This window comes from Silene latifolia, chromosome X (genome assembly GCF_048544455.1).
Source record: "Silene latifolia isolate original U9 population chromosome X, ASM4854445v1, whole genome shotgun sequence".
Taxonomy (NCBI): domain Eukaryota; kingdom Viridiplantae; phylum Streptophyta; class Magnoliopsida; order Caryophyllales; family Caryophyllaceae; genus Silene; species Silene latifolia.
The window spans coordinates 17,309,610-17,333,874 of NC_133537.1; the positions used below are offsets into that span (position 1 = coordinate 17,309,610).

The 24,265-nt window shown below is 35.3% G+C and overlaps 3 protein-coding genes across 11 annotated transcripts; 2 read left to right on the plus strand and 1 right to left on the minus strand.

The window, feature by feature from the left end:
* Positions 1–3,120: 3,120 nt before the first annotated feature.
* Positions 3,121–8,077, plus strand: LOC141623042 (pentatricopeptide repeat-containing protein At5g44230-like). 9 transcript variants are annotated; one of them, XM_074439077.1, is made up of 4 exons: positions 3,128–5,233; positions 5,377–5,412; positions 6,247–6,336; positions 7,610–8,077. In XM_074439077.1, the coding sequence occupies exon 1, from the start codon at positions 3,217–3,219 to the stop codon at positions 5,161–5,163; it is 1,947 nt and encodes a 648-aa protein (XP_074295178.1). In that variant the 5' UTR covers positions 3,128–3,216; the 3' UTR covers positions 5,164–5,233; positions 5,377–5,412; positions 6,247–6,336; positions 7,610–8,077. The 9 variants fall into 9 exon arrangements, with proteins under 9 accessions (XP_074295182.1, XP_074295178.1, XP_074295179.1 ...); XM_074439078.1 differs by having other exon boundaries at positions 7,618–8,077; XM_074439079.1 differs by having other exon boundaries at positions 7,621–7,720.
* Positions 8,078–9,877: 1,800 nt separating this feature from the next.
* Positions 9,878–14,815, plus strand: LOC141623045 (bifunctional nuclease 2-like). The gene is made up of 9 exons (XM_074439087.1): positions 9,878–10,362; positions 10,831–11,001; positions 11,088–11,137; positions 11,294–11,350; positions 11,468–11,533; positions 11,622–11,696; positions 11,991–12,109; positions 13,478–13,569; positions 14,355–14,815. Exons 1-9 carry the CDS (start codon positions 10,059–10,061, stop codon positions 14,408–14,410), a joined length of 990 nt encoding a protein of 329 aa, XP_074295188.1. The 5' UTR covers positions 9,878–10,058; the 3' UTR covers positions 14,411–14,815.
* A 1,084-nt stretch (positions 14,816–15,899) lies between these two features.
* Positions 15,900–22,375, minus strand: LOC141623044 (AAA-ATPase At3g50940-like). The gene is made up of 3 exons (XM_074439086.1): positions 22,277–22,375; positions 17,638–18,764; positions 15,900–16,525 (listed from the first exon to the last, which is right to left on the minus strand). Exons 2-3 carry the CDS (start codon positions 18,688–18,690, stop codon positions 16,064–16,066), a joined length of 1,515 nt encoding a protein of 504 aa, XP_074295187.1. The 5' UTR covers positions 18,691–18,764; positions 22,277–22,375; the 3' UTR covers positions 15,900–16,063.
* Positions 22,376–24,265: the final 1,890 nt, after the last annotated feature.

A 24,265-nucleotide genomic window follows, 5' to 3' on the forward strand; every position in this document is an offset into this window, starting at 1 on the left:
ATGTTGAACGAATTTATTAGAGTTCATCAATCAGTGCATTGTAAATTGTAGATCATACGTATCATCTGGAAGGCAGAATCATGGAATGCAATTAGATTAGTTGATTATTCAAATTGAACCAATTTATAAAACATTTGAAAGATTGTTCAAAAAAGTGGAGAACTCAAAAACAAAACCAAGGTCAAATAATCAAAATTTCAAATTACAGGAGAATTAAAACTACACCATCACAAAATACCTATAACAGCCAAACACGCGGTACCTAGGAAGGTAACAAATACGGCCGAAATACTGTATAATCAAACTTTAAATATGCCAAAAGTATTAAAAAGATTAATTGAATACAATTAAATTCACAACAAAACATACCTCTAATAATCTTTATAAAAATGGTAAACCTCTTATTAATTTGCTTCGTCGACAATTAAATTAAGGCGGGTTGGAGGATAAGGAAGGCGTCGTATGAAGAGCGAAGGAACTATGTGAGAAAGGATAGGAAACATCGTTTTATTTTAATTGAGTAGGGTTTAAGCGAAGTGCTTGGTGGTGGGAATTTTTTGACTGAGAAGCTGACAAATCCAATGTATAGTGGTTTCTCTATTACACTTTTATATAGATTTTATATAGATAGATAGTAAGAGAATAAAAACTATGAAAAATTTTACCTCCAAAGTGCATTTACTTAAATAAGAAAATAAATAATTTTTTCTTTCGTTAAACCATTATCCTTACATTAAATTATAATCTTTTCATTAAACTATAAAATATAATCTTTTTAATTGAAATAAAATATGGTTTGAGAATTAGAAAATAAAATCATTGAAATACACATTTCATGACATTACCCAATTATTTCGATTTGTTTTGGCGATTTTTTTTTTCTCAAATCAAAATGCAATGAGGTGAAATGAAATTAATGAGATGTCAATTTATTTTGAATAAAAACTCAATTAACGGCTATTATGATTATATCCACTTATCTTATCTGATTTTAGTAATAACGTTATCAGTTAATGTCGATGTTTTACGTGGATGTAGTAATAAAATATTATTTTTAAAATAAAATATTTTGAGTAAACATAATCTTATTTGGGTTAAAACTACGGAAATTTTCCATGGTACCCTCGAACTTTGGCAGATTACACATGGTACCCCTCATTTTATGTTTTTACATATGGTACCCCTGTATTTACCTTTTTCTTTCCCAAAATACCCTTAACTAACTTACCGTCATAACACCGTTAGTTTACATCTAAACACTTCGCCTCTTTTGCTTTTACCCAAAACACATCTTTTAACCCCCTAATCTTCATCTTCTTCCTTGACATTTTCAAGCTTAATCTCACTCATCCCCTCTTCAAGTCAATTGTTCCTTTCAAAAAATAGTCCCTCTTATCCAAACAAAAGGTAAATAAGCACGAGATTTCTCAATCCGTGCATTAATAGCCAAAGACACAATCGTTCTCATTGGACCTTCCTGCTAACAAAAGCCTGGATTTGGCATCTATGTAGTGGTGGGACCAAAAGGGGTCATTGATGGCTTATAGCTACACCTTTCCTTAATAAGAAAATGAAATATTCGACCCCAATCCTAGGAATCTAGAGTTCCTGGGTTTCGTGAAACCTGTGGACAACGGACAGCGATTTCAGCAAATAGAAAGCTTCTTCATCCGAACAAAAGCCTGGATTTGACAGTTCGTAAGTTTTTGAATGCTAGTGTCGGATTTGGTGGGTATTGCTTCCAAAAGACCGGTTTTTGTGGGTTGTTTGCCTCTGTGTTCAACACCGTTTCTAACAAGAAGATTGCAACCCTCAGGTTAATTGATTTGAGTGGAGATTAAATTAGTGAAATGTTGATAATTGAAATTGGGATTTAAGTGGAGAATAAATTGGTGAAATGGGTTTGATTGTTTCACAATTATGAGGAAAACCCAGAATTATAAGGAAACATTGATGGTGGTAGTATGGTACTGGACCGGGTGACGTGCGGGTCCCGCTGATGGTGGCGGTGGCGGTGACGGGTCCTGCTGATGGTGATTGCTTGATTGGATATTGCCGGTAATGGTGGTGGTGTAGTGTGGTAGTAGTGGTGGTGGTAGAAGGGATGAGTTAATTTAAGCTTGAAGATGTAAAGGAAGAAGATGAAGATTAGGGGTTAAGAGATGTTTTGGGTAAAACCAAAAGAGGTGAAGTGTTTAGAAGATGTAAACTAACGGTGTTATGACGGAAATTTAGTTAAGGGTATTTTGGGAAAGAAAAAGGTAAATATAGGGGTACCATACGTAGAAACTTAAAATGAGGGGTACTATGTATAATCTGTCAAAGTTCAAGAGTACCATGTGAAAAAACTGTTAAAACTATTGAAGTTTATCTTTTCCAATTCCTAATAGAGTATTAAATATTAGCAATAGTTATTTTATTATTAAATTTCTAATATAGTTAAATAAATAATAATTTAATTATTATAATCTCTAATACTCTCATTTAAAAAACCGTACATTTGTATGAGAACTACACTAGTTAGTTATTTAGTTACTAGTGTAGATCCCGCGCAAATGCGCGGTAAATATAGACCTTTTAATTTTTAGTGTATTTGTTATAGATTTTAGATTATATCTCGCGAATTTTTATAAAAAAACAACTAATATTAAAATTAATTAAAAGAATTGAATAATTCCATAAATTGTGTTTTTTATGAAAATATTTTTACATCAATTTTTTTTAAAAAAAATCTTTTTTTGAAAAATCAGTGGGTCCAACATATGATCGTATAATTAGAAAAGTCAAAGATTGCAAGAAGTATAACAGTAGAATATTTGCAAAATCAATTAGTTTAAGTAGTGGGCCCAACTTAGAACGTTTTTTTTTGGTACATTGGCCCAACTTAGAACGTGATATGTGGTTTTTTCAGTCCAGAAGGCAGGCCCAATCATAGTAGAAAGCACTTGAGCGGGAAACTACTAAGAGAATTTTATTCTCTTAGTAGTAGGGGGGATTATTGCTGAAAAAAATGGTAATAGTTGATCCGAATTCGAATGTCCCACGCCGCCCGAAATTTTGCCAACCCGAAATTGACTTGACCAAACTCAAATCCGACCAGGTTTCTAGTGAGAAAAAACAATACACGACGGAGTGTGTCAATTTTAAGAGCTACAACAACAGCCAGGGAACGTATATCGGCGCTAAGCCGCTAACTTCGACGACATGTAATCGGCGATGCGACCAACAAGGGTGGCATTGGCGGTGGTACCACCCCATCTATTCCGCAAACTCACCTCCCAAACTCCAACCTACGACCAACAACAACACCGCATAATCACTCTACTCACCCAATGCACCAACATCACCAACATCAAACAAATCCATGCTCACATTTACATCCATGGCTTCCACCAAAATTCCTACATTCTCACCAAACTCATCCGCACTCTCACCCGTCTCAACTCCCCCTTCCACATTCACTCCTACCCTTTCGCCATTTTCCGCAACACCCACAACCCTAACTCCTTCCTCTGGACCGCCATGATTCGTGCTCATGTACTCCAACACCGCATTCCCGACTCCGTATATTGCTACAACTCTATGAGACGGAATTGCATCGCCCCCAATTCATTTACATTTTGCGCGTTGTTAAAAGGGTGTACAATGACACGGGACACGGAGTTTGGGCGGCAGGTGCATGGGCAATTGGTTAAGTTTGGTGGGTTACGGTCGACTTTGTTTTTAAATGCTGGGAATAGTTTGGTTGATATGTTTGTGAAATGTGGGGAGTTGGAGTGTGCACGGAAGGTGTTTGATGAAATGTCTGTGAGAGATGTTGTTACGTGGACGTCGTTGATTGTTGGGTATGCCGGGGTTGGGGAGATGGAGTTTGCTAGGGAGTTGTTTGATGGGTTGGGTGGTGGTAAGGATGGGTTTGTTTGGGGGTGTATGATTACCGGTTATGCGCAGAATGCGCGGCCTAAGGAGTGTTTGGAGTTGTTTGAGATGATGCTGACTCCTGATTGGGTTGGGGTTGGGGTTGAGGTTGATGAGTACACTTTGGCTAGTGTTATTTCTGCGTGTGCGCAGCTGGGGACTACAAAGTATGCGACGTGTATTCGGGGGATTGCTGAGAGGTTGGGAAGTGGGCCTGAGACAAATGTTGTTATTGGGTCGGGTTTGGTGGATATGTATTCCAAGTGTGGGAAGGTGGATGATGCTTTTGAGGTGTTTAGGTTGATGAAGGAAAGGAATGTGTATACTTACAGTTCAATGATATTAGGGTTTGCGGTACATGGTCGCGCTAATGCAGCAATGCAATTGTTCTATGACATGGAGAGGACTGATATAAGGCCGAATCATGTTACCTTTGTTGGGGTGCTTACGGCATGTAGCCATGCCGGGATGGTTGAAGAAGGTCGTAGATTGTTTGGTACTATGGAAGAAACTTATGGAGTTTCACCAACTGCAGATCACTATACATGTATGGTTGATCTTCTTGGACGGTCTGGTCACTTGGAAGAGGCTTTAAGCCTTGCCAATTCACTAGAATCACATCCTCATGGTGGTGTGTGGGGCGCGTTGCTTGGAGCTTGTAACATCCATAATAATCCTGACATTGCTGTGATTGCAGCCGGACATTTATTTGAACTAGAGCCTAATGGTATGGGAAATTATATCTTGCTCTTTAATATACTTGCATCCGCTGGGGAATGGGATAAGGCCGTAAAGGTACAGAACCTAATGAAGGACAAGGGTGGGAAGAAGTTTCCTGCATGTAGTTGGGTAGAGGGAAAGAAAGGACATGTTAATGAATTCTTTGCTGGAGACTTGACTCATCCTCGATCGAATGAGATAAGACATGTTTTGGAGGATCTTCTATATAAGTTGGAACGTCATGGATACCAGCCAAACTTCGCGTCAGTGAGCTATGATATTTGCGATGAGGATAAGAGGGAAATACTAATGGCTCACAGCGAGAAGTTAGCTTTGGCTTTCGAATTGCTGACGACTGAATCTGATCATACCATTAGAATTATGAAGAACCTTAGAATTTGTGAGGATTGCCATGTTTTTATGTCTGGCGCTTCCAAAATTACTAAGAGGGAAATTGTTGTAAGGGATACTACAAGATTTCACTATTTCCATGACGGGTTGTGCTCTTGCGGAAATTTTTGGTGATTAAGCTTCAGGATTTTGTATCATTCATGTTGGCCAAACCCAAATCATTTATGACCAACAGTTTGTTGTGGTACGTTGCTGTCTGTTTACCTAGATCACTGTATCACTTCTTCTACAGAATATTTTATAGTCTCAGTTTTGTTAAAAGCTTTCTAGTGATTCCTTTGGAGCAATAGATATGAATAAATGAATGGCAGTGTAAATGGTCTGCAGCAGCCAGCGGGATGAATACTATACTACGTATCACAGGTATGTATCCCACCATATTCATTTCCTTAGCATACCATTTTTTTCAGGATTATGGAAAACTAGGCCTTAATGATGTGGTATCAAACAGACAAATACCATGAACATGGATTATGTGTGTGCCACAGCGTCACTTGTTTCTTCGTTCATTTCTGACCCTAATTCCGGCTATGCTTCTGCTCATTTTAATGTCATGGATGAATTTCTTATGGTGCTTAGTGCTTACTATGGCTCCCAGTAATAATGCGATTCACAGCTAGCTTTTATTTGTTTTTGACTTATGAACTGGTTATTTGAAGATTCATTGGTGTTTAATCGAGTATATTTCACGGATTTGTCTTCTAAAGGAGACGTCAATGTTCACTGCATAAGGATTTAAGTTGACCAAGCACTTCGTTAGGTTAGTTGATTTTCAAATTCACTTAAACCTTAAAGTTGAGTACATTTATGTATCCGAACAAGGTACCATGACATTGATTTTTTAGTTTTATGAAAATTAGTGTAGATAGTGTTGATGGTTTTGAAAATTACCAACATGATATGAAGTACCACCTTATCTCATGCTATGGCGTGTGGATGTGTATTTTAAGTTGACTTGCAGCATTATAAGAGGTTTACATACTACCATCGTCGTATGCTGTTATACATTTTGATTCCGTATGCACTCCTTAAGATTCTTTGACCACCATGCTTCATATGAACATTATTGAATTGTTGTGTGATGGATTTGCCTTTTGTGAACTTGACTGATCTTGCTGGTGATTGATTTGGGTCATGCTGTTGCTCGTTTGGAAGCATTACTCAGAAGCTTGTGGCTAAATATGTCAAACTATATAGGTATACAGAGGTCGGGAGTACGACTCGTGGTCACATCTGATCATTTGCTGTTGCACACATGAGAAGTGATACAAGATCACAGATTCACAGGTATATTTCATGCGTCCGAAATCATTTCCTTTGCATAACATTTGTTTCAGGATTATACGAAATGATAATAATATGGTTGCCAACACTATGGACATGGATTATGTAGTGTGCCACAGCCTCATTTTGCCTTCTAAGAATTTGTGTATTCTGCGGTATTCAAATATTTTCTTGCTTGTCATGGTAGTAGATGAAGCACGTAACCTTGTTTGAAGTTGACAATGACGGGATTTGAATTGGGCAAATCTTTTAGTTAAGTTTTTACTTGTTACATTTGATATAACTAACTAAATACCAATGAACTCCACCAGTGGCCTTCAAGTTGGGTAATAAAAACTTGGCAAAAGCATCTAACATGATAATCTGCAATTTCATTTATAGTTTACCCTTGCTCTCTTCTTTAGGATAGCTATCACATTATCACAAAGTCAGATTGAACAAATAATGAGGTGAATATCCTTGATTTCAGTTTCATTTTACGTTGTAGCGGGTAGGTTATAATTGGTTAATAGATAGGTATGGAGTATCTGGGTAAGATTTTTAGTTGATTTTTTTTTTTGACATTTATATCCGTTTCCAATGGGGCAAATACTTTTCTTTGGTTAGATTGTTAGAACAACTAGCTATGTTGCTCGGACTCGGTTAGAAGTATCCGACACGGGTGCGTGTACAAGTGTTGGATTCGTCTATTTTATGAAAAAGATTCATGTTTTTGGTCTGAAATGAAGTGTCTGAGTGTCCTACCCACGTCCGAGTGTCGATTGTCCGACACGGGTACGTGAGGTAATTGAAGAGTCCGAGCAACGAACAAAGATAGAAATAAAGGAAAGTGGCTCATTGAATTGATTGATAACACTTGTGCTTCTTTTTATCGTGAAATAGCAGTCATTCGAAACAATTCTCAACGCAATATTCATTTTGGGTCATTTACGGGACTCCTTGAGACACTGGATTGATCCGACATTTATTATCTCAGAAGACTTGTAAGGAGCCTGGGCTTTTAAAGAGTTGCATCATAGTTTGTAAAATGTTGGGGAGTATATCTGACATGAATCTTATAATATCAATTAATCAATCCCATACATAGACTTCTGCAGTAACCTACCTTATTGTGCTGGCAAGCATAGAAGATAACATGTGGAATTGCTAAGGATAAGAAGCCTTCTGCTTGTATTCTACTAATATCTCACACCACTCAGACTCATCTTCATCTCTTACAATTACTATTGCAAAACCAGACAACTTATTAAATTAAAGAGGGTTAACCTTAATTCAGTTTTTCAGCAGAAGATGACTGATCATAAGTCTGATCTTGGATCTGTTCAAGGACAAGACGGCGGAACTCTACAGGCAGTAAAACCCTCTAGTGCAGCCCAGGAAGGCCAGCCAGACACCAAAGAAACTGATGGGGCGGATCGTGAGGGTTTGGATTTGAGTTCTGTGAAATTTGGTTCCCCATTTTACGACCCGTTTGGTAATGCTGAGGAGGAAGAGATAGTGCTTCGTGCTCCGGGCGAAGGTCAGGGTACCACTACCATTGAAGCTTATCGCTCCAATGGCACGCATCGTTGATTTAAGTCTATCATGTACGTTGTTTGCCAAGTTTCCTGTTTGCAACCATAATAAGTAGGCAAACCTTGTCTTATGCTACCTTATGTGGAAGTAATCCAAACACAATGTGAGAAAAATAATTCTGGCTTTAATCCTCATATTCCTTAGCATGCTACTGAAAGATTCATCTCAATTTCTTCTTATCTCAGATAAATATATCAACGCCAACCTTGTTATGATAAGATCCTACGTTGGTCATTTAAGAGTCCTACAAAAGTCATTTAAGAGACTTGTTATGATTTATATAGAAATTGGCTTTATCACCCTTTGAGCTAGCTTTTGTGGTGCGGAGCGTGAGTAAATGTTACACATAGGTTGTGTCATGTGTGTACTTGTATGAGATTCATATAGAAGTGAACTCCGTCACCTTTTGAGCTAGCTTTTGGTGGATTTTTTTTTAAACGATGGTGCATCTGCGATGAATGCTATCAATTCCAACTTATCTTTGACAGAGAATAATGTTGCCCAACCATAGTCATTCAAAAAATGACTTGGTAATTCTATGGACGAATACTCCGAATTTGGCTTGATTTCACAATCAACATATTGTCATTTGTTAGGCGATATTACATGCACATGTATATAAGACTATCACCTGTGAGGCTGTGACATGCATGACATCTACATAGTATAAAAGTCAAGTTTTTTCTTGGCTTCTGATTGACTGTTGAGTTTCTACATGTGAGTCCCTCCATGTTTCATATTCTATTTAATTACCCTCTCTTCTCAACTTCATTCTTATTCCTATCTTCTATTCATTTTTTAACTACATATGTTAAAACATAAGTTAAAATGTCACAATTTACATACATTCAACGGGTCTAACATTCTCTTCAGCTTCTCCTTTTTATTGCCGGGATTCAGAAGCCTCATCAACAGCTGGCGGATATTCTACGTGATATTAGTGCGATTGCTCCTTGTTTTCACTGTCTTGCTTTTAGTTACATACCTAGAAGTCTTAATAGCTTGGCTCACAGCCTTGCTTGCGAGGCTATGTTTTAGTTAGGTTTACCTTTTTTTACTGCTGCCAAAAAAAAAAAAAAAAAAAAAAGTATAACATTCAAATTGTTTTAATATAATTATAATAAAATACGGTTGTTTATTACCTGATATTCAAATCTAATATTTATCAAATATTCGAATCTCCATATATGGACTATTTATAGTCACGGTATTGAACACTTAATCACGCTCAATTATATATTCATGTATCTAATGATAATGTCTGCTATTATGACCCGTGCATTTTTTGCACGGGTATAAAACTAGTTTGTTGAAGTAATGGTGGCCAAATTATGGGTTAACCGGGCCGGGTTTGGGCCAGGTCAATTCAGTCTGTGTCAATTCAAGTTTGCGAAAATTCGAGTCAGATGGGTTGGTTTGGATCGGTTATTTAGGGGTAATAATCAGTTTGACAATAATAAATATTCGAGTTAAATTATATAGGACCGGGTCAACTTGGGTAGGATTAAACTCAAGACCTCAATTTAAGTGTCGAATGAGTACGGATAAGGTACAAATCAAGTTATTTAGGCTGAGTTAATTTTAACGAGTCTACTCCGAAGAGGATGGATGGTAGAAAAGAGGTGCTGGATAATGTGGTTGGACACGAAGAACATGAATGCGTACGCAAGTACAAAATCACATAAAGCAAGCAAGAAAAAGAGGAACCTACATACAATATTTATATGCACATATTCTCATTTGTGACGGACAATATTCATCACAAAGCTTATGATCGATAAAAAAATCCGACTTGGTAAATAAAGACAAATCATTTGTGCTTCTCTAGGCATTTTTATTTTTGTCTTATTTGCCATATAGATAATACTTAACCGTCACAAGCTTGTGATGGATATACCTGTCACTAAGACTTAACATTCATTCATTAGTGTGATTAATTAAACACTTCCCTTGCTTCCGAAGCAATTCCAAAACCGTTTCTCAAATTACTTGTCCAACAAGCTAAGACTCCTCTACTTTTCTTCTCTTGATCATTTCCCAACTCATCCCAATCCAATTCCACACGCCTCAACTTCACCGACAAACCCACCGATTCATACTAAATACTAAATACTAATCTCAATTAAATACCAGTAATTATCACTTAACTAATGGCTGTGCTTCAAGCTTCACCAACAATGGCGTCTACCATGTTCAATGTTGCTAATTTAATGACCAAACAACTATGCGTCAATGCTGTGTTCCTCAACAACGCGCGGATTTCCGCCGATTTTAAAACGAAATTAAGCAGCCATTGCAGTGGCGCTGCTGCTGGTTTAAGAGTTCGGGATATCGGTGGTTGCACTGCTGTACGTTGTCGTCTTAACTCGTTTAATGATGGCGATAGTGTTGCCGGAAATTCTAGCGGTAGCGGCGCTGAGCCTGATTTTGTCAACACTTCCGTTGTTGACGCTGGTATATTTTATTTTCTCTTTTTTTTTTTGTTCTTTATTTTGTTGACTTAATTTTTTTTTATTACTTTCTCCAATTCTTTGAATTGGCAACGGTTGCAAAATGCACTAATTTTAGGTGTATAGGTACGAAGTACTGAATTGAAAATGTAAGGGTTAAATACGTAAATTTGGCGCAGTGGCGGAACTAAGGAGGCTAGCTATGCTAGGGTGGTCGTCCCCTCTGAATATTGAAAAGTTCTACGAGTAATTTTTAGTTCAATATTTTTTAAGTCGGTGTGAGGTTTTTCGCCCCTAACTACAAATTACTCCCTCCGTCCCCGGTCAATTGTTGTCCTTGTCCTTTGGTTTTGGCACAAAGATCAAGGAAAGAGGAGGGGGCAATTATAAGATGACAAGTGGACCAAATTGAGTGTGAAAATCAAATTGCTCTTTATTTGATCAGGAGTTAATTTACTGTTTCTGTGTTCAGTTGAGGTTAAGAATGGATCTGATGGATTGTTGATAAAGATGAGGGATGGCAAATACTTAAGATGTGTATATAATCAACCCAAAGGGGGATATCCACCTGATTATATCTCACACCCTGCTATCGTTCTAAAATTGGAGGATGGAAGCGGTCTTCTACTCCCGATAATTGTCTGTAAGTAAAACATGTTTTTCTTGAGTCACTTAGTCCACCATTTTCAGATTGCTTCTTATCAACTTGATCCCTGTAACCGTTTTCAGTGGAGATGCCAAGTGCTCTGATGATGGCTGCTCTTCATAATGTTGAGATGGTACCATGTTAACTCTGTTTGTTGACCTCTGTTATCCTATTTGCTGTAACCTCCAAATCTATTTCTTATGGAATCAGTTTGGCTTATTTGTAGTACACTAGTTATTTTGTTATGATGATCTTTCTTGTGGCTAACATGTTTGCTTATATCTGCTAGGCTAGGCCAACTGTATATCAGGTACTGAAGGAAATGATTGAAAAAATGGGATACATGGTAATTTATTCCCCAAAATTGTCCTCCCCTTTCAGATAATTTTCAAGAGTTACAGTATATATCTGGTTAATTTGTTGCATGATTCTGATTTTTCAACTCTTTCTCAAAATCTGTAAGGTGAAACATGTTAGAGTTACCAAGAGGGTGCAAGAAGCTTACTTTGCAGAATTATGCCTCATGAAAGTAATTTACCTTTAACTTCAGGCTTCTTTAACCCAACTATAATTAGTTTGCCTCCCTTACACTTACCAACTGTTTTATGTATTCATAGGTTGATGATGAAAACGAGCAATTTAGATTTGATCTTCGACCCTCTGATGCGATCAATATTGCTGTAAGATGCAAGGTATATTTTCTTCATCAAGCTGGGAAAATATTACTCCAGATTAAGTTTGAACAAGATGAGAAATTTTATGATGCTTGTATAAGAATTCTAATATTCAATGCATCTTGCATACAGCTGCATTTTTAGTCAATATACAGAGTAATTTGTTTTGTAAGTAACATTTCTAAATTTTCAGTACCGACTTATAGGGACTTAAACTGATGGCTTAATATTTTACTACACATCATTATTGTAGCTGCTGTTTATGGTTGATCATTCTTCATTGATTGGTATCTTGAATCTCTTTGTATTTAGGCCCGTATACAAATCAACAAGTCATTAGGGCATGAGGATGGGTTGAAATTGGTTGATACGGTGAATTCGACAACTAAACCTCTCCTCTATGATGGATCTGTTCTATCAGAAATGGATAGGTAAATAAAACGAGTTATACTCTCTCCATCCCATTGTTGTTTCCCCATATTTGTTTTTTTTTTTGTCAAAAGAATGTTAAATTTGATCAATATGTTTTCACAATATGCGCCAGGGCCGCCAGCCGCAATGTATATTAATTGAAATATGAAAATTGTTGCTTAATATCTAACTCCACAAATTTAAATTGTTTTGCCACACATCTGGAGAAGTTGATGGTCAAACTTGAGAAAAATTGACTACAAAGTTAATTGGAGATAAGAAAATGGGGTTCTATTCGCTGTCCTTATTTGTTCTTGGGGTTTTGCCGGGTTTGCTAGGTATACTGGTGCCTATATGGCTGATCCGCACCAATTTCGTTCATCCACCCTCATCATTTCTCCTCATGTTGAGAGCCCTGCCACTATTTTCAGTATGAGCAATATTTGAGATTGTTGCACCATTTACTAAAGACCTCCGAAAAAAATATACCAACACGGTGGCATTTAACCTCATATCCATCAAGTACTACAGAAAATGGACCATATCGAAAGCATTCACAGAGATTGAAGTTTAACATCATCATTTAACATGGAGTTTGTTCGCCCCTAATTCCTAAAAAAACCAGACGTCTTGCCTAATATAAACTTCATTGTTTTGCAAAACCTTACCTTTTAACATCTTGAGCTTGATTCCAGCCACTCTAGCCAAATTTCGGCAAAGTTTCGTTTGAAGAAAGTTTCATTAAGTGTTGGGTATGGGGATGAAAATAGAGTTCAATTAAAAGATGTTATGGAGTAAAATCCATGAGGTATGGTTTCGTAAAAAGTTTATATTAGGCCTTGCTGTGAAAAGTTTTTTGAGTATTACTCCCTCTGTCCCGGTCATTTGTTGTCCTTTTCCATATTGGCGTGTCTCACTCATTTGTTGTTCTTTCTATTTTAAGAATGAATTTGATGAGCAATTTGATCATTCACACTAAATTTGTTTCACTTGTCATTTAGTAATTGGCCCCTTCCTTTTTTCTTGGTCTTTGTGCCAAAACCAAAGGACAACAATTGACCGGGACGGAGGGAGTATCTGACATGAACACTTCTGTAATTTTTTTTTCCTTCTACCAGTTGACTCTATAACTGTGCTGAATCTAGCTTCTTTCATGCTAGCTTAAACTTGGCCATTTTTTCTTATTATGGAATTTTTATATTAGTATTCTGTTGGATTTGGAACAGCTCTGTTAGGGTGAAGGAATTCAATTAAGTTGATTGGATTTTGTCCATGTATATATTGTTGGGGTTTTGATGATTAGTCTAGACACCCAACAGCATTCTCTTTGGCCTATTTATCCATGTATATATTGTTGGGGTTTTGATGGGACTGGATGTATGATGCAGATCGGATGGGCAGCCCTGTCCTGAAAGCGAAGAATTCATCCTTCTTCGCAACATGTTGATTGCTGCCGTTGAAGAACGCTATCACGATGCTGGTACATTCAATTTTTTTCTCTTGACATCTTATCCCAAGATTTCCTTTTTGATTGATTTTTGCTGACAAGTGACATCGAAGCTAGATTTTGTCAACCTCTTTACATGCTGGAATTTGTCCAAATATATCTAAGTAGTTCCTGGACATATTGAATCAAGGCATTAGGAATTAGGATACCCTGTAATTTTGTGTATGTACGAGCAAAGTTTTTATTTTAAAAAATAAGATATAGAGTCCAGGTAACATAGATTTTGAGAAATTATGGTACGAAAATCAGTGAGGAATGAGGATCAAGATTTTGAGTAACAGTTTTAAGCGAATTCCTCTGTTTGAAATGAAGAGTTTGGGTAATTTTACGTGTGTTCATCCCGATTATCATGTCTTTTTGGTCAAATGCACTTGTAAGAAAGGAAAACTTGCATAAGCAGTGAAGACAGTTCTATTTGGATATATTGCTCCAAGACCATTACCTCAAGGACTGACTTTGTCTCTGATGCTATGCCTTTCTGAATAGTGCTCTTCAAGTGGCTGTTGAGGCAGTCAATTTGTTACCCGGCTATTGCAATGACACTGTCGATCGTGTTTGGCAAAGAACTTTTTTTTTCCCCGGGTATAAATAGAGCCACAACTCCACAGTGGCAGTTTAACCATGGTTATGTAACATCCTCGTGTAATTTACCATCTAAGCTAGCTAACATTTGCGTCTCTTGTTGATACCAGTGCGAAATTAAGTTTTTCCGTTATTTTAAATATCAAAAATTACCCTTCATTTTCTTGTCCATGCAGCACAATGGAAGGATTTGCTCAAACAGTACAGATCCAGAAGACAAAAGTGGACATGACTTACTTATCAGTCTCATTCCTCCTTCTCTCGCCGTATTTTGCTTACACTTGTGGGTTAGCGTATGTTTTTATCAGTGCTATCCGCAGGCGTGTAGCCAGAGTGGCGTCCAAAGAGTTGTCTTGCTCATTCTGAAGATGTACATAAATGTGAGGTACTAGCCTATTGGAAACAAGCTGTTGGAATAAGTAGATACTGCTATCTGTCCAAATAAACCTATAGTTCTCCTCTGTCGGAAATGGTTATGTCTGTTCCTTAGTGTTTGTGTACTCTAGACTGTAAATCTGATTATCAAGCTGTACATGTAAAATATTTCAGTGCTAATGGTTGCGTGTAACATTGTCTGATTTTCAGTGTTATTTGCAACATATGGGACTTAATTGAAGTTGGCTAATGTTTGGACAAACTCCCATCACCAGCCACAATCTTCTTTTTTTCTCTTCCATGAAGGCATGTGTCTTAACCTTCATCTTTAATCAATCATTAATCTCGTTTTAAAAAATAAATAATCAACCTGCATCCTATGTTACTCAGACTCGTTTAGAAGTATCCGACACGGGTGCGTGTCCAAGTGTCGGACTCGGCTATTATTCTGAAAAATATGCATATTTTGGTCTAAAATGAAATGTCCAAGTGTCAAACCCATGTCCGAGTGTTGAGTGTCGGACACGGGTACGCGAGGAAATTAGAAGAGTCGGAGTAACATAGCCTGCATCTTTCTTATATTCACCATCGAGTCCATTGTCAATGGCAACACGATCAGAACAAGTCTTGTATGTGCCGATCACTCCTGATAATGACGAGCTTCGACAACAGAGTTGTGTCTTCTGGTGTGGTTTAGCCTAAGCAAGACTACATAACTCATTAAAACTCTGCCTCGCGGTTTCACATTACTATAAACATTGTTTTAACATTACTATAAACATGGTTTTAATATATAAGTTTAACTCGAGCTCTCGGTTAAGCGATTGAGTTCTATGCTACATTGGTGTTGAAAGGGCATGTCACATTGATTCAAGTAATTGAATTCCCAGATTAATACTAGGTAGTGTTTGGATATACGGAATTGATTTCATTTCCATGATTTCAATTGTAGAAATTGAAATGTTTGAATTCAATTCCAAATCCGATTCCAAAATTACGTTTGGGAAACCCGTGGAATTGGAATTGGAATTGGAATTGAATTTGGGCGAGACGGTTATGGGTCGAGACCGTTGGATGTTTTATATTTGAAAAAATTAAATATTGTCTCGAAAAATATTTGCGATCGGAAAAAATATCATAAATAAAAATATTGTGACGAAATTTGCGTCACAAAATAAAACGTAAGAAGTCATGGAATTGAAATGACTAGTATATGGTAGGTATTTGAGAACCCCAAATTTTAACTAGCTTGGAATTGATAAGGAATTGAGTCAATTCCAATTCCAAATTCTAGGGGTTCCCAAACACTTGAAATATTTCAATTCTGGAATTCAATTCCAATTCAAGGTTCCCAAACATAGCATTAATTTATTTGAGAATGATGAATTATTAAGGGTAGCATACTAACATCTAACAACTAGTGACTACCTAAAGCTGATACAAATTCAACCTTAATCAGCAGAAAATTCTGAAAAATGTAAGAGCATTGCAAACTATCTCAAGCATTACCCTAATCGCTCGAAAATTCATCAGTTATAACATCTTCGCCTGAATCAATTTGGGCACTTACATCCTCCTCATACCCCCACCTTGTTATTAGGCTCTTTCGAGTCGGCTTTGTTTTCATCTCCCTAAGCATATTGATAAGCCCGGAAAGAGCAATGTCAGCATTGTCACTTCTTATGAGCTCCTCGGCAACCTGAGCAGGAGTCACGTTAGTCGTTGCGAGTAGCTCTCCAATTTCCCCATAAAGGTGATGCTCATCTCCCTCCAGATTAAGGTAGTTTGAAGCAAGCACTCTGAAGCTTGATTTTGTCAGGTATGACATGTGAATGTGCATATCCATACGTCCTGGTCGAAGTAACGCAGGATCGAGCTTGTCCTTGTGATTTGTGGTGAATATGAAGATCCGTTCATCGCCACAGGAAGACCACAACCCATCAATGAAGTTCAGTAGCCCTGATAGGGATATCTGCAATTAGCAGGTAAGTGTCACAACTCATAACTCAGTAAGTGGATTACATCCGATGTACTACCACCAGTTCTGTAGTTTTTGAGCATTGTAATAAAGTTTTCGAGTTTTGTTTTAAAGTTTTGAGTTTTACTATAAAGTTTATGAGTTCATTCATTTAAACATTAAAATCAAAAAATTACAATATAACTCAAAAACATTACATATAAGCTCAGTTAAATTTGAGTTTTGACGGCAAATAATTAAAATGTAACTTATAAACTTTAAAAAGCTCATAAAAAATACACATAAAGCTCAATAACAAATGAGGTATGAGGTACTACATACGATGTATGTTCCTATTTCTCCTCATAACTGTCCATGACAGTGATAGAAAATGAAACTTCACAGATTTAGTAAAGGCAACAGACAAATCAAATGGTTTTTTTCATGAAAATTTAGCAATTTCTAATAAGGTCACTGTCTAATTAGGCTAACATTTGTGATATGTTTGATAGTCTTTAGTTCGGGGTAATTATTGGGTCAGGTAATTAGCGACATTTGAACAAGTGTTTTGCAGTGCAGAACCATAATATCATTATATGTACCTAACTTGTTATGTGGATAATTATTAATTATTAAGGAAATGTTGATTCGACAATATGTGGATAATTATTAATTATTAAGGAAATTCATTTTCAGGTTATTAATCAGGCAAGTAATTATGGATTACAGGCATCTTGGTTTCAACTCTCAATCAGGCAAGTCATTATAGATTACGGAATTCTTAAGTTTTGGGATTGGGTTATGACAAAATGGTTCTATTGGGTCGGACAATTTTGTCATAACCCAATCCAAAAACTTAAGAATTCCTTAATCGATAATGACTTGCCTGACTGAGACCAAGATGCCTGTATCGATAATGACTTGCCTGATTGATAATCTGAAAATAAAGTTTGTCTGGGGTACGTTCAGGTTCAACAAATTATAGGCTGTATTGGGTCAAATAATGGGTGGTCGGGTTTATCAGGTCGAGTCATCTTTTGCTGTATTAACATTGCAGAGTACCTTACAATGACTGGCATACCTGTCAAAGCAGAATGCAATTAGTAGACTACTGACTACATGCATACCTGGGAACCCATATCAGAGCCATTTGCATGTCCATCTTTCCCTTCCGACATCTGCAATTGGCGATCAGCAAGGCCTAAGCTGCAATCAATGTCTTCAATGACTAGAATCGACTTATTTGAAGTGGAAAGCAACAATCTCCGCAATGCAGAGTCATTAGGTACAGAGGAGAGCTGCAAATCAAAGATATCAAACTTGAGGTAATTAGCCATGGCAGCAATTAAGCTTGATTTCCCGGTTCCAGGCGGTCCATATAGCAAATACCCTCTTTTCCAGGCCCTACCAACCTTTTTATAAAACTCCCTCCTACTTATAAACCTATCTAAATCATCAGTTACCGCCTTTTTCGCCTCTGGCTCCATAGCCAATGCCTCGAATGTAAACGGGTGCTTGAACTTAACCGACCGCCAACAAACTGGTTTACCAAACCCGCTATCTAGACTGTTCAATAACAAGTCCTTCTTCCACTCCGAAATTTCATCATAAGCCTTGAGGATATGAGGTAAGTATGAGTCAAAGACCCGATCTTTATGATCCGGGTCAAAGCACAATTCAAAGTACTTGTTAGCAAATCGAGCTCCATGTGACCGACTGTTGTCAACATCTGGACCACCTTTGTAGTTGCGAGCATTGTCGTCAATGAAACTCCACTGAAGCTTCAGTCCCTTAAACTCTTCAGAATATTTTTCTCCTTGTGCTAACTTGAAAGATACATTGTCCTTTTTGGTAAGCCGGCTAACTTTAAGTCGAGACGAAGTCGATTTAAGTTTGCTAGCAAGGTAAGCCTCACAAGCCTTGTAAACCTGGTTCAATGAGTCATAATCGCCATCCTCGAATTGCTCGATGACAAGGGTGAATAATGTAGTGGAAGGGTTGGATTTAGTGAACCATTCTTCAATTCGAATGCTAATGTAGCTGCGGACTTGTTGCGGAACGAATTGGTAGTAGAATTGTTGTATTAGTGTGAATAATGCAGTTATTGAGGCATAGAATGAGAACAATGTTGATGCTGAAAACATTTGTAAAGATGATGATGCTCCCATAAACGGATTCATATTTGCCAATTTTTCGGTTTCGAAAGCAATGTAAATGGATGTATTGTTGTTTTCTGATGTTTTTGCTTAATAATCTGCAACGGAAAATTCAGAGAAACAGATACCATGTAACATTTGTCAAGTAAGAACTATTTTTATTCTACTAAGGGTTCAACTTCTAAGTCCAAGTTCATAGTCACAAAGTGGAAAATGCAAAGTCCAATTTGTTAGTTTCAATGTATTTGAGAAATACTCGCTCTGTGATGAATAGTAAATTATAGCATTTGGCACAAATTAATGGAAGAAAAATGAGTGTTTTGGGATCACATAAAACATAATAACTCCACTTATATATGAAAAATATGCATAACAACCTATCGAAAATGAAAATAGATAACTATTGAATAATACATCTGACGTAGTATGACTACAAGATACTCACTCACATGATACATTGAAATTCTTGAATTGACAACAATTAATGCTGGTTAAGAGTATGAATGTGATCATGTTTTGTTGGTGGAGTTCAAGTATGGATAGCCGTAAGCAATTAAGATCCTCTCCATTTATTTCTCTCCATTTCCTCTCACAAACCCATTTAATAATATTTTCCCTTCTACACCCTATTAAACCTTTATTTCCTTGTATAAATCGTGAACCGTTCGATATTAGCAAGATACAATCCGATCCGTTAATAAGAAATGGTCTCTCCATTTCTTTTTAGGAAATGGAGAGGATCTTGACTCAGCCGTAAGGGGTATGGCATTCAAGGAGCTCAAAATGAGTAGGAAAATTTGTGTTAGTATTTTATTATTTTGGTGAAAAAAAAAAATTGTTCTAAAGAAAAAAGGTGTAATCTTATATATATATATATATATAAAACTGGGTTGAAACGCTGTGGATGCGACACGTGTTAACCCAGCATTAAATACGAGCATTAATTACAGCTGAACATTAAATATAAACATAATAAATGCAGCATAAATCTTAGTAAGTATTAATTATAATTTAATAAATTTTATTATAAAATTATATTAAATAATTACGTTGATTTGATTCTAAATTTATTAAAAAAAATATTTTGATAAAAATTCTAAATTGTAAATAAAAACGTTCATTGCAAAAAATGCTTTCAATCGAGTATACTTTTCATTATATTTATTAACATAATTTGATATGTAGAGATGATTAAAGTGAGCATCTTACAATGTTTCACATTTACGTAGAAAAACATTTTGAGAAAGTTATAAAACTTAGACCATTAATTTTATTAAGAAAAATATATTTTAAAGAGTCATTGTATATATTAAAAACAAAACTTTTAAAAAAAACTACTAAGATATAAGTTTTTATAGTGTGGGAACGAAAAAATTATATTGCGACAAAATGAATACATATGAGATTTTGAGAGGTTTAAATACTGTGATAACGAGTATGTATGTACACAGTGATCACAAATGAGTTTGAATAATTAAAAGAAAAGTAATGATTATTAAGTAATATAATATTATATAAGGTTTTTCTACGTGATGCCCCGTGTTTCTTCGCATTCTACGTGATACCTCTATATTTTTGAAAATATAAGTGGTATCCCTAAATGTAGTAAAATGTTCTAAAACTACCCAATCTCCTAAAAATCACGTTTAAATATGTTATATTTTGTAAAGAAAATATGTTTACAATTGAGTAGAGGATGTTTATGTTAATGACATGATAAATTATTGCCAAAAAAAATCAATAAAAAATGTATAAATTAAACATTCTAAAGAGGCGGATGAGAGCATTTTGGGTATTTTAAGATGTTTTTATCATGTTTAGGGGTACCACGGGTATTTTTGAAAAGCGAGGGGTATCACATAGAATTCGAATAAGTACAAGGGTATCATGTAGAAAAACCCTATTATATAAATAACATGAAAAAGTAAAATACACATTAGATTTTTCTTTAATATCTTTAGTTAAATATGTATACGTCAAGAACAAAACATTAGTTATGACTAACTAGATATTACTTTTATTTAAATATTTTATACGTTATCTTATAAAAATGATATTTGAGAAAATTCAACCTATTTTATTTACGGTAAACTCTTAAACATCGTTATATATAGTTGTTAAAAAAATAAAAGGTGCAAATTTCTGATAGATATATTTGACACATAGCACATGTAAGACACAACCAAAATATTTGAATAAGTTTAGTTTGGGCCATATATGTTTGATACATAAATATCAAACGTTATACATACAAAATTAAAAATTGCATAAAATTATATTCACATCATTTTGAATAAATCTTTTAACTGATTTGGAACATAACATATCGTGAAATGATATAATTTGATACCTTAATGTTGATTGTTGCATTATTCGAATAAATTTTATTTTAATTAATGTGATAATTTGATCAGTTACAATTTTTTTTGTAAAACGTTAATCATGCGTAATTAACTATAACTTAGTATTCGTTTTAATTAAAATTATATGTATTTTATTTTAAAACACTAAACTTAAACCTAAAAAAATAAAATTTGAGAAAAAAATTAATTTATTTTTATTTATAGGTAAAAATATTAAAGGTTATATACGAATTATATTATTTTTCTTCAATTATAATAATAAAATTTTAAAACAGGCCGCGCGAAGCGCGGGATACTACCTAGTTAACATTTATTTTAGAGAACAAGAGAAAGTTATAGTTTGTGTGAGAAAGCGACAATATTTTTGATTGTTCATTCGAAAACTTTATAATCTATTACTCCGTATTAGTAGATCGATTTGCCAAATAGGCTTGCTTTTACGGTAGGTGAAAATGAGTTTTCATGTAAAGATTGCGGTGTCTTCTAACACTAGTTAAATGTTTTCTTCCTGATATTTTTGTTTCCTTCCTATTATTTTCTAAAGTCGTATGATATGATATTATGACTAAATATGATTAGAAAATATCGTGAAATATAAAATACGGAAATAATATTATGCTAGGAAAGTAACATATTGGGATTAGCCTATAAAATGTTCATTTATAAGGACTAGCATTTGCATTTTTCATTTAGGCAGAGGTGTTCACATAATCTTCACAATATAACCAATCAAAACATAAGTACTGCAATTAGGCTTCAAATAAAGAGTCCATTTTCTTAGTTTGGATTAATATCAATATATCTGAAAATTGAAACTAATATTTTGGTTGGTTAACATTATTTGGTAGAACTAGTGGAATACAACATAGTAAAATTTGTAAACTTTTACTCTATATAGGAAAACATCTTTTACGAAATGACTACAAAAACTCTTGGGTCTCGTCTCTCGAGACCCCACTGCTCTCGAACTATATATATTTTCCAATGTACCATACTGCCACATAATTACCACTTAACAACTAGGCTAAGATTTCCATAGTACAATATATACTACACATTTAAATGCAAGAATGTCATGCAAATATCAATGTTCATTGTTCAATTATTATCCTCTCTTCTCATTCAGCAGATTATTTACATTTTTATTGTTTGTGAATAGTATTTAATGAAATGTAAACAATTTGTTGAATGAGATGGAGTAATACTTAGAATGATTTAATAAAAACAAATAAAACATGAAAACTTACCTTATTGTTTTCAACTATCTTCCCTCTCTATATTTTGGTAGAGAAATAATGAGATTTGTTGACAAGTGTTAGATAAATGAGAGCCTAAGCATGAGTTTATATAATTATATAACTTATAAAAGCAAGAAGTGGACAAGAAAATAAAGCAAATTTGGATTAGTTGAATAAGGGAAATTTGGAATCTAATGTTTTGTCAGAAATTTACTCCGTATATAATAATAATTAAAAAAAGAAGAGTATGACAAAGACTTGGCTGAGGATACACAAGGAAAGAAGCTAGAAATTTCAGTATAATACTCCCTCCAATTCACAATAAACCTACCATTTTATTTTGGCACAAAAATTAAGAAAACACACTACCCCATCATATAATTAAATTTGGACCACACAAATACACTACCCCACCATACAATTAAATTTGGACCACACAAACACTTACCAAAAAGGAAATATAAAGGTTATTGTGAATAACCGAAAAAGAAAATAGGGAGGTTTATTATGAATTGGAGGGAGTACTACAACTGGGCTGCGGTGAAAGCTTTCTACTTGCTTTATTTATTCCTTTATTTCTTTGCATATGTAATAATGTAAACATCTTTGTCTTCATTCACTTGTAAAGCTCACTTTATATTCGACTAAAACGTTATTATCCGTTTTAAGCTTTAAGACCGGTTAAATATTATTTTACCTGGGCATAGAAGGCAAATATTTTACCTTTTTCTATGCATTTTGCTTTTAACTATTTATCCTACATGTATATATTTGACATATTGTAAATTTAAGAGACAGATAATTTCCGTCTTAAACAAGAATTTGTGTTTTATATATTTTTTTTTTTTTGGTAGAATGTGAGTATTTCTATTAAATATAAAAAAATATGGTACAAATAGACTAATAATTATGTAGTAAAGTTTTTTTTTTTTGTTTTATATTTTCAATAATGCTTACTTTATTGTTACCTTTACAAATAGACTAATAATTATGTAATAAAGTTTACGTGGACCAAATTATTAGGTATTTAGGTCACAAATCGTCTTGCTTGTGACGGATACAAGCTGAAGACCTCTCACAATAAAGCAAGTGGCTTGGCAAGTGGGAGGGAAAATGGAGCACTCATGTATATTGTCACTTGCATCTTCTGAGAGGGCCACTACCCGTCTTCAGCTTGTGACGGATATTATCCGTGAGATTTTGTGTTTAGGTCATTAGGTGCATGTGTCGCATGGAAATTAGGTAGGAGTACCTGTGTCTTGTCCCTTGTTAATTGGTTATGTAATGAAAGTATGGTCTGAGATTTGGGAATGTAGCAATGATGACGTAGTGCAAGTGCTTGTGTGTTCGGCCGACGATGCTATTGGCAATTCACAAAATCTCATTTGTGACGGTACGTATCCGTTAATTTGGAGTGACGGATACCATTTTCCCTCACAAATGACCCAAATAGAGGAGAGAGGGAAGCACATGGGGGTGCCCCACCTTATTCCTCCTATTCATTTTATAAGTGGCATTATCCGTCACTTGCTCTAACTCGTCTTCAACAAGACTAATTGTTGATAATTTGGTATGGAACTTAGAATATTGGAGCATTGGACCCCTTTGACGTGTACGGCGTACAATATTTTGTACTCAGATTGTCCACTAAGAAAAGTTGAAACACGTATTTATAAAAGTGATTATATATTACTCCCTCCGTCCCGGTCAATTGTTGTCCTTTCGTTTTGGCACAAAGACCAAGGAATGAGGAAAAGGCCAATAACTAAATGACAAGTGGAACAAATTGAATGAGAATGATCAAATTACTCATCAAGTTCATTCTTAAAATAGAAAGGACAACAAATGACTGAGACACCCCAAAATGGAAATGGACAACAAATGACCGGGACAGAGGGAGTACTATATTAGTGATATTATAATGTTTATTTTAAAACAATCGATAGTATAATAACTTTATTTAAGACAAAATTATAATTAAAAAAATAAAATGGGTGC